Source organism: Balaenoptera physalus (genome assembly GCF_965194825.1).
Source record: "Balaenoptera physalus genome assembly, chromosome: 6".
In the NCBI taxonomy this organism is placed as follows: domain Eukaryota; kingdom Metazoa; phylum Chordata; class Mammalia; order Artiodactyla; family Balaenopteridae; genus Balaenoptera; species Balaenoptera physalus.
The window spans coordinates 77468650-77480204 of NC_138885.1; the positions used below are offsets into that span (position 1 = coordinate 77468650).

At 36.9% G+C, this 11555-nt stretch overlaps 1 protein-coding gene across 1 annotated transcript in view; it reads left to right on the forward strand.

Moving 5' to 3' along the window:
* The window catches only part of ZNF804A (zinc finger protein 804A), a 302946-nt gene extending 294928 nt beyond the window's left edge, over positions 1-8018 (forward strand). The window contains exon 4 of the mRNA XM_082466672.1: positions 237-8018. Coding sequence (XP_082322798.1) covers positions 237-3474 — 3238 coding nt within the window. The 3' untranslated portion in view covers positions 3475-8018. The remainder of the gene's footprint in view (positions 1-236) is intronic.
* The last annotated feature ends 3537 nt before the right edge of the window (positions 8019-11555 follow it).

Genomic DNA, 11555 nt, shown 5'->3' on the forward strand with positions numbered 1-11555 from the left:
TGTTAATAGCTATAAAAGTAACTTCAAGACATCATCTACAAGTTATCCCAAACAATATCCAATAACTAAATTAAATTGCAGTTCTATGGAAGGCAGTTGCACTACATGAAAGTAATTATCTTACAAAGATTTTAAAACTTGAAAAAAATCTTACACTGACATTTCTAAGTTGTAAGTGTTTGAGTATTTTTCCTCAAGTGTCCTTTCTGAAAACACACTTTTGTTTCTTTTTGTAGTGCTCCTGGAAGTGGCCCTATGTTCAAGTCAACAACTGTTACTGTGAGAGAAAATTGTAATGAAATTTCCCAAAGAGTTGTTGTGGATTCAGTTAATAACCAGGAAGATTTCAAATGTACTTTGATTCATAGCCAAGAGAATGCTAAAGGTGTTACCACTGTTGCTACAGATCCAGAAAGCGTGAAAACTTATACCGCCAAAAAGAGCCAACTTGGAGATCAAGCCCAGGGGATTCACAGACACAAAATTGGCTTTTCTTTTGCATTTCCAAAGAAAGCATCCGTGAAGCTGGAGTCCTCAGCTGCAGCCTTCTCTGAATGCAATGATGATGCCTCTGTGGCAAAAGGATTTAGCAGAAAAAGTAGATTTGTCCCCAGTGCTTGTCATCTTCAACTCTCTTCACCAACAGATGGACTTTTGAGTTATGAGGAGAAAGCTAATTCTTTTCATCCACCAGAAGGAAGGTGCACTGACAGAGAAACTGCTCCAACTCAAGAGATGAAAGAAGTTTCTAGTGAAAAAGATACATTACTATTACCTCCATTTTGCCAGTTTCAACTCCCTTCATCATCTGATGCAGATAATTGTCAAAATTCAGTTCCTTTAGCAGATCAAATTCCACTGGAAGATGTTATTATTAATGAAGACATACCTGTAAGTGGTAACACTTCTGACTTGCTAGGAAATAAGTCTATAGTTCTTGATATGGCTAATGACTGCTTGTCTTTGCAAGCTACCGTAGAGGAAAGTGTTAAGGACAATGATGCATCCACGATTGGAGCTGAATGTAAAAATCACAGCCCTGACATGTTGGCCCCTTTAAATTCTGAAGAGGATAATATAACCCTACATAAAAAAATGGATTTATATAAAAGACCATGTGAGCCATTTGTACCCGTACTTAACAAAGATGGATCCACAGTCCTTCAGTGGCCATCAGAAATGCTGATTTACACAACTACTCAACCATCAGTTTCCTATAGCTGTAATCCTCTCTGTTTTGACTTCAAGTCCACTAAATTAAACAACAATCTAGATAAAAATAAGCTGCCCTTAAATGATCTTTCTTCTCATCAGAAGGGAGAAGACATTTGCAAGAGACCAGTATTAGATTGCAAGGACACATCTGTGACAGGACTTACTGATCATGAAATTGGAGGTAGCAGAAATGGATATACCCAAGTCACTCCTCTTTTGGCTGATGATACGCTCTCCAATAGCTGTGATTCTGGGAAAAATGAGAGTATGAGTCAGAGGTATAAAAATATTTCCTGTAGGATCAGAAAAACAAAAATATATGCTTTTACTAAAAATCAGATAAAACAGGATGCTCTTGGTGGCAAATACAACAAAATAAGATTGAAAGATACTCATGAACCCTGGTTCTATAAAAGTAGAAGAAAGAAAAAAAGAAGAAAGTTATGTCGCCATAATTATGGAAAGAAAATCAAAGAATCAGAAACTTATTTCAAAATGGAAAGAGAAAATAGTTACACTGATAAAACTAGGAAAAATCTACTGGAAACAATTTCAGAAAAACAGTATTTAGCTACAGAGCAATTATTGGACTCACAGCAATTACCTGATAAAAGGCCCAAATCAGCATCCATATACTTAAGTGAAAATGAAGAAATGTGTAAAACTCAGAACACTGAATACAATAATAATAAGAATATTATTATCAGTTCTAAAAACCACTGTAAAAAGAGCTCAGTTGTTTTAAATGGACAATCCAATTCAACAATGATACATTCTGTGAAACATAATTTAACATACTCCAGAACTTACTGTAGTTGGAAAGCCAAAACGTCCAGCTGTAGTCAAGATCACAGCTGCCTAGTTCTTCAAAATGAAATGAAATGCATGAGTCAGAACCAGGCAGTTAAAAGAGGTTATAATTCTCTCATTAATGAATCAGAAAGATGCCATCAAAAACGTAGACAACATTCATATTCTTATTCTTCAGATGAAAGTTTAGATCAACAGAATTATCTACCAGAAGAATTTTTGAGGCCACCCCGCACTTCTGCTCCTTGTAAGCCTAAAAGGAAACAGAGGAGATTCCACACCAGTTTTGAAGCTTTGGAACTCAAAGAGAAGACAGATTATCCCAGGAAAGGTAATTCTTCCTTACATCACCAGGATGAAATAATAAGTGAAGACAGAAAAGAGGAAATAAAACCACAAGAAACTGCAAATGTCAAAAGGAACTCAGAACAAATGGACCAAGTAGAAAATAAACTGGCTCTGCCCGCTAGCAGTCCCCTTCCTTCTGAAACCAATGGTGAAACTGAGCAGTTCGTAATGGAGACCACTTCTGGTGAATTGTCAGAGATTTCCAGTGAACCCACCACATCAGTCTACAGAGCTAGTGCCCCAACAAAAGAAGAAATGGACAGTACCTTGCTTGAACACAAAGAAAGAAGTGAGAATACAAATATTAACGAGAAGCAAATTCCTTTCAAGGTGCCTAGTATTGAAAGGAACTTTAGACAGTCACAACCTAAATCATACCTTTGTCGTTATGAACTGGCTGAGGCCCTTCCACAAGGAAAGATGAATGAGGCATCAACTGAGTGGCTGTGTTTTAATTCAGGAATCCTTAATGCACAACCACCATTACCATTCAAAGAAGCACATGTCAGTGGCCATACCTTTGTAACAACGGAGCAGATCCTGGCTCCGTTAGCTTTACCAGAACAAGCATTATTGATTCCAATAGAAAACCATGACAAGTTCAAAAGTCTACCATGTGAAGTCTACCAGCACATCATTCCGCCGAGCATGCTGGCCAACAAGGTCAAATTCACTTTTCCTCCAGCTGCCCTCCCACCCCCTAGCACACCTCTGCAGCCTTTGCCTTTGCAGCAGCCCTTGTGTTCTACCTCTGTAACCGCTATCCACCATACTGTTTTGCAGCAGCATGCAGCAGCTGCTGCAGCCGCGGCAGCAGCTGCAGCTGCAGGAACCTTTAAAGTGCTTCAACCACACCAACAGTTTCTGTCCCAAGTCCCAGCTCTCAACAGAACATCGTTACCTCAGATCTCAGTAGGACCAGTAGGACCAAGGCTTTGTCCTGGGAATCAGCCAACTTTTGTTACTCCCCCTCAGATGCCAATCATTCCAGCTTCAGTTCTTCATCCTAGCCATCTGGCTTTCTCACCTTTACCCCATGCACTCTTTCCTTCACTGCTGTCCCCTCACCCTTCGGTCATCCCGCTGCAGCCCCTCTTTTAGTCATCACTATGAAAGGGAAAGAAAATATTCATGTGAAAACTATTGCTATACACGTTAATGCTCATCTAAGTGGATAATTGCCTATTTAAATGGTGGAAATAAACTAGGCAAAATATGGCCTCATTGATATGAAATCATTTACTATAAGTGTAATGATGCAAATAAATTCTTAAGCTTCTGATATATAATATTAGTAAGGCACTGAATAGTTTGCAAATCAATATAATATATGCTGTATATTAAAATGATGTCTTAAGAGTATAATGTATATAAACTATATTTATAGTACTGTAATTTATGTTGTAAAGTATGCTTTCTGTTTTTTTTTAATCTTTGTGTATTTGCACCTATTTAATGTTTAGACAAAGCTGATGGCACTATGTTTTGTACCATGTTCCTTGAAACTGTAAATTCAGTGAAAAATCTCTCTTGCAATAAATTTTTGTTAAATATTTAAGTAAATCAAACCCTTGTTTTTAGTTGGTTTTCACTATTTTGAGACTGTATAGTAACAATAGGTTTTGAATTTCTATTGTTTCTTCTGTTTATTGGCATCTCTGAACCTCAGAGGATCAGCAAAATATCTTTGGCGCTCTGTCAATACTTAAACTATAATACTATCGTTCAGAATAAGTTTAACAAGTCCATTTGCTTTTCTGTTTGTCATAATGTTGCTTATACTCAAAGTTTACTATATTTCATGAACACTTGGCCCTCTAAATAATAAACCATGGAAATTCTTGTTAAAGTAATGCTGGCATTTGGTGTGGTGGGGGGGGTGAGTAACTACAAAACGTGCAAAGTATTTAGTGTCATTCCGGGAACTATTAAACAGTACTAGTAGATAAGAAATAGCAAGTAACCAATATAAGTTCTTACAACATTTTTGTATGTCAAAATTATCAAATGTATTGTGTTTATTTTCAATTGTTGCGGAGAATATACATATATAAGAATGTTGGCATGGATTAAGGAATAGGTTTAATTAATTAATCACTAACCATTATATAACATCTTGGGAAGAATGGCATAAACACAATCTGGATATACTCTTAACTGAGAATCTGGAAGTGGGAAAGAGAGTGAATAAATAGCTGTTCCTTCTGCACATCTTTCTAGTAGTCATGTTTCTATCATATTTCCAAATCACGCAGGAACAATTAGAAAGTCTCCATCCATATCACCCTTCCAGATTCTGCTATATTTTTAGTGACCTCTGCATTCTTGTTCACTCAAGTGCTGCTTCTATGTGTACTAAAGAATATAATTATTTAATAGAAAACTAGGGAACATCACACTTCCCACAAGAGTTTCTAATGTGTACCTGCCTCAGTCCATGCCACTGGTTAAGACAAAGTCTGCATGCCTGGTGGAGAGGATTCAACTCACCATGTGCAAATGATAAAGGATTATGGTAGCCTAGCATTGAATCCAGGCAAAAGAGAGGCCAACTGAGTCCTTCTAAAGGAAGAGCAACTTTTAAGTGATGCTGTATTGAAGAAATGCTATTTCATAAGCTTACTGTAAGAACTGAGTTACCCTAAAAATATTGAGCATAAGCCTATATTCCCATAGCAGAATAGTATATTGAATTCTATTTTAAGTAGAGTAATAAGGGGGAAAATCTATGTTGTTTACTTTCTTGATTATGTGCCATAATAATCATTGATTTAAAGGTTTTCCTGAAAAATGGTTGTGAAAGACTGCATGATTGACAAATAAGAAGAAAAAATAATAAAAGAAGAAATTTTATTTCAAACACTCTAAGATAACATGTTCCAAAAATGGTAACTAAAATTGGAATGGGTGATTTTTCCCCAAGCAAAATATTTGAAACTATCTTTGAAGATAATATAGGTGGGAATATCTACTGAGGAATGCTGACCCAGTTTGTTTTTAATGTCAGAGCAGGATTGTTTCTGCTGTTTAAAATCAAACCAAGTGTTTCACTTTAAAATATGCAGATTTTCCCTCTTTTTTTGTCATCTTCTGACTATCATCCCACATGTTCACCTCTTACCTCTTGTTCTTATTCTTTAATTCCTTTTTCCCCTGATCTCTTCCTTCTTAATTTCACTGTATACATCATTTGTGTGTATCCTCTGCTTCTTTCTCCATGCTGTCATTCCTTTTATTTTGTCTTCAATTCTGTTGCTCTCCTACATTTATTTTTGTTAAAATAATGCATTTAGGTATGCTTAACTTTTTAGTTGTAGCAGAATATACTTGCTTAGTAACTATATAATAGAAATTTCTAGAAAGTTTGAGGAGGAAAGTTCTCAGTTAAGAGTAGTTGAAACTCAGCTTGGTAGATAAATTGATTGGTTTTTGTGGATACCAGTGGCTGGACAAGAAAAGAATGTTAGCTGAGTATGTCGAAGCCATTCTTATTACAAACAATTCATTTAGATACTTGATATCTTTGATAAGATACTGCTCACGTAGTCTGGGCATCTGTTATAAGTTCGGGACTCAAAAATGTATGATGACACACTTGTTCATCTATTCTGATAACACCAACTCCAGAATCAAGGGAATCAGGCCGATGGGCTGAAGATCAATAATAAGCAGAGCAATTAGACAGGTAAGTCAGGGTGGACTCATCAAGCAATGAGGCTGTCAGAGGACCACCAGTCAAGCTCATATTAGTGGCAGCAGGAGTCAGGCCAGTGTAGCAGTCATACACTGGAAGTAGGTTTGGGGACGGCCAATGGCTTGTCCATAAGTCCTGGAGCTAAAATCCCAGTCCCATCCAGATGTAAATTATTGTACAGTCTATATAATTGGGGAATTTAAATGATTCTAACACTATCTCTTACCCACCATCTCTGGTCTGCTAGTTATAGGCATTGCTATAGATTTGTTATTGTAAATCTGAGTGATTTGGAATGTAGAATAAAACCTGAATGTAGAAAGTAACAAGTAACTACTGTAGCCGAGTAACAAAGGAACTCACATTGGATGACAGGAAGGAAACAAGGAAACTCATCTACTACTACTTCAACTTCTCTCTCTCTCTCTCTCTCCCTTCCCTCTCTCATATATATATGTATATCCAAGTCCTTTCATGTGTTGAAGCCCTGTATAAAATGTCCACAGGACATCTCAACCTAGATATCCGCTATGTATTTTGAACCCAAAACTCAAATCTGTGATCTTTCTTTATAGGTACCACTGAAACCTATTATTTGTCCTTTGTTTCAAAGCTCTGTGAATGTCATTATAATAACAAAAAAAAAATTTTTAAACTGTTCCAAGTCAGAAGCCAGGGTATTATGCCCACATAAAAATTAATCAATGAACCCTTTTAGCTCTATTTCCTTAAGTTTTTCTCAGATATTTCTCACCAGTATACTCTATATAGTTCTAGTCCTAGTAGTTAATAATCTGAATTGCTGAGTTGCTGTTATAAGTTAATGTCTCTTTTCCCAATTTCCAATTCATACACTCTATCCTCCCCACTGTTGCCAGGGCTCCATTTTTTAAATGTAACCTTATTATGACACTCCTCTACTTTAAAGCCTATTATGGGTACTCAATTATTCTCAAGATAAACATCAAAGTCCTTAGCAAGTCATGGAAAATCTATGGTGAAGTAGATGCCAGCCTCCCTAGTCAGGACCATCCATTCCAGAATTTCTCTAGGCCAATCACTCTAATCTACTTACAATCATCTTCAAGTTTGTGTGAGCATGTTCTGTAATCCCGCAATGCTTTCCTCCCTATGCTTCTTCACTTGACTAACTACTAATGAGTCACAATTCAACTTATGTCAATTTTTTTTTTTAGGAATTCTTACCCAGATTCCTTCTGTCTCCAGATGTTAGCTTCCTGTCCTCTATTTTCACCTTGAATACTGTGCTCAAATATTGTTATGAAGTATTCTCTGTGTTGAATATATTGTCCTGTTCTTCAAACTCACTAAATTAAGAGCTCCTTGAGTCAAAGTACCATTTTAATGCATAGTAAACACTCAATAAGTTTGTTAAATGAGAAGATAGAATGAGTTGGGAAAATGTAATTAAAAACTATGCAGATTGTATTACAAAGTTCCAGAACTGTTATCCATTTTTACTCCAAACTTGTTCTAAATCAGTCTGAAAAAATATATAATTTTCCAAAATAATTAGGGCTTCAAAACATCATTTAGCATGAATAACTTATTTTTTAATGGAATTATGAATTATTTAAAATAGAACTCAGTGGGGGACTTCCCTAGTGGCACAGTGGTTAAGAATCCACCTGTCGGGCTTCCCTGGTGGCGCAGTGGTTGAGAATCTGCCTGCCAATGAAGGGGACACGGGTTCGAGCCCTGGTCTGGGAAGATCCCACATGCCGCGGAGCAACTAGGCCCGTGAGCCACAATTTACTGAGCCTGCGCGTCTGGAGCCTGTGCTCCGCAACAAGAGAGGCCACGACAGTGAGAGGCCCGCGCACCGCGATGAAGACTGGCCCCCACTTGCCGCAACTAGAGAAAGCCCTCGCACAGAAACGAAGACCCAACATAGCCATAAATAAATAAATAAATAAATAAATAAATAAATAAATAATAAAAAAGTAAATCTAAAAAAAAAAAAATAATAATAATAATAATCTAAAAAAAAAAAAAAGGAATCCACCTGTCAATGCAGGGCGCATGGGTTTGAGCCCTGGTCCGGGAAGATCTCACATGCCACGGAGCAACTAAGCCCGTGCACCACAACTACTGAGCCTGCGCTCTAGAGCCTGCGAGCCACAACTACTGAGCCCATGAGCCACAACTACTAAGCCCGCAAGCCACAACTACTGAAGCCCGTGTGCCTAGAGCCCATGCTCTGCAACAAGAGAAGCCACCGCAATGAGAAGCCCACACACCGCAACGAAGAGTAGCCCCCACTCGCCATAACTAGAGAAAGCCCATGTGCGGCAACGAAGACCCAACGCAGCCAAAAATAAATAAGTAAATAAATAAATTTATAAAAAAATAAAATAAAATAAAATAGAGCTTAGTGAGCAATCAATCATCAAAGCATGATTTGAACCCTTTCCCCTGCCCTTGGAGAAAAGCACAAGCTCCTATCTATCATCTGTCTATCTGTCTATCTATCTATCATCCATTTTTCATCTTTCTATTAGTACTTGTCACCAAACATTAGCATATTATGTGTCTGACATTGTCTGACATTAAACTAGATATTGGGATAAATGAATGAATAGAACACACCTACTACTCAGATATTCAAGTCCAGTAAAAGAGGCAGACATGCAAAATCTTATGTTTAGCTATCCAAAGTTTGCTCTTTCATTATGTATTGATTTATATTCACCAATGTCTTTTTTTCCCACACTACTGTAGTCTCCATTTCTCATTCTTGTTTCTATTTTTTTTTCCCCTCCATTTATTTGCCTAGCTAAGCCACTGTCCTTGGGAGTGAAAGTTGCCACCAGGGATGCTTTCCAATAAGTTGTTTACTTTCTCTCACAAATAAGATGATAAAGGCTTAAAGCTTACTTATATTATCAGTTGAGGTTCAAGTGTTGATTTAAAGCCTGCAGTGAAATGCTATGCAATTTGTTCTGAGTTGCTGAGTATGACTGAAATCTAGCTCACCATCTGGCAGCCCTGTGGATTGTGTCCCCCTCCCCCAGACCCAGCATAGGCTACATTGGTACAGAGAAAGCAACTATTTTTCTTTTGCTCAAAGGCACCATTGCTCACTAAGCCAAATGCCTAGAGCAATATCCTTTTATTTATTCGTAGAGGCATCTTACAGACTAGCACCTGCCCTGAGCTTTCAATGCTTGGTAACATAGGATATGGAATCTACTTGAACCGGAAGCTCCTGGTAGAAAACTCTAAGCATAACAAGCTTTTTCTTTTCTTTTAATCTCCTAAAATCTTATTTTTAAATAACTGAATTATTTTTAATTTTTTTACCTTTTTGTGGTAATATTTTGAATATATTATTTGCATATTTTACTAATATTTCCCTTTTTTAGGATTCTGGCTTTAACTGTTACATTTTAACTTTTTATAAATTACTTCCTAACATATTTATGGGGTATATTTTCTATGTATTTACTATCTTCATACTATTTAGAATATTATATTATATATTTTAATTTTAAGAAACAGGTCTCATAATATTCAGTGGAATTTATCATACTTTGTGGTTTAGTATTATTACCTTCCATATCTAGCTTGTATTGATGATCTCTAAGACTATTTTAATTCCCTCATTGAATATTAATTTCACTTCATTCCTCAGTATATTTATTGATGGTACAGGCAGAAAGCATAAGTTTTTGGGAAGTGCCCACATATTAAGTAAAGGATCTTTTTTTTTTTTTTTTCTAAAGAGACTTTAAATTTATTTATTTAATTTTGGCTGTGCCGGGCCTTCGTTTCTGCGTGAGGGCTTTCTCTAGTGGTGGCAAGCGGGGGCCACTCTTCATCGCGGTGCGCGGGCCTCTCACTATCGCGGCCACTCTTGTTGCGGAGCACAGGCTCCAGACGCGCAGGCTCAGTAGTTGTGGCTCACGGGCCCAGTTGCTCTGCGGCATGTGGGATCCTCCCAGACCAGGGCCCGAACCCGTGTTCCCTGCATTGGCAGGCAGATTCTCAACCACTGCGCCACTAGGGAAGCCCTAAGTAAAGGATCTTTGATGACATACTTACATTAACCCTTCAGGCTTCTCCAAAAGGTTCTCCTATTCTCTTCACTACTTAATTCCTATAACCAAGAATTATACCCAGAACTAAAATTTCATTTTACCTACAAGAACTAGGATGTAATGCTTATCTAAATAGCCCATTTCATCTTGCTTCACAGGCTTAGTTCAACAGCTGGGCTTCCAACCGGAAAACCCTCTCAACGCATAAACTCCTTGGTTACCTTGCTTAGTCCACGATCTCCTTTAGGACAAAACTAGATCTCAGCTCCTTCCTAGCTCTTGTCAGCACTACATTGTGTTCTGGTGTTTCCCCTTTTCTGTTGCACCAATTAATTCAACATTTCGTTGTTGCCTAAACTTGCTACCTGGACACTGTGTCTTGATCCTCCTAGTTGTACTTGTTGAAGCTAACCTCTGTACTTGAGTTAATTATGTGGGTCCAAAATGCTTATTGACTTACATGACATGTTCCCTTCTTTGTGACAAATTCCTATTATATTCCTGGTCTGAGCCTGCCCAAGTTGTAACATTCTAAATTCAAGGAGAGTGAGTTTTTAAAAATCCAACATTTCAGTTGCCTTACTATTGTGGACTGTATTAAATTTCCCACACACTACTGAAAACAACTAAGTTTCAAATTAATGATTTGAATTTCAGGTAATCTGCTTATCTTTTTCAACTATTTTTAATCTAAATGATTTTACAAGTGGCTCTTACTTTAACTTATATAAAGTTGGTAAGTCATTAATCTTCACATTAAACTAGTAAGCCTAAAACTAAGTATAGATTTTGTTAAATGGCTTCTACCTCAAGAACAGTTGAACTGAAACAAAAGCGATAGAAATATTAATATGTTCTACTGAGATGAGAAATCTATTTTCTGTCCTGAAGTGCAGCGGTCCTGACCATGACCTTTGTGAAGCCATAACATTTGTTAGGTAGTGTGAAACGTAATGTAATATTTTAAATACATTTTAGACATTAGCAATTATAATTGCATTTTGCATATCCAAAGATTGCCAGGGTGCTTGCTTATCTGCTATTCTAATATGTAATAATAGTTCGACACGATCTTTTTCAATTGCTAAACAAAGATTTATTTGTAAAATTGAGAATCAGTGTTTCTCCAGTATTCATATAACATTATTCTTTCATATAAATAATCTTTGCCTAAACATGCCAGCATAGAAAGGAGTCTACAGAAATCCATTATACCGATAAATCTAGCTACAATTGGAGGTAACTATTAAAACTCATTATAGTTGTACTGTCAAATTGTTGGAGTCCCCATCTATGCTAAGAACTGGGTTATGCATTTTGACTGCAATGATACTTTACTGACAGTAAAGACTTTTTTTAAATGGCTATGAATATAGAGTTTTAGATGGAATAGAAATATAATACTCTCTCTACATGAAAAATAATAC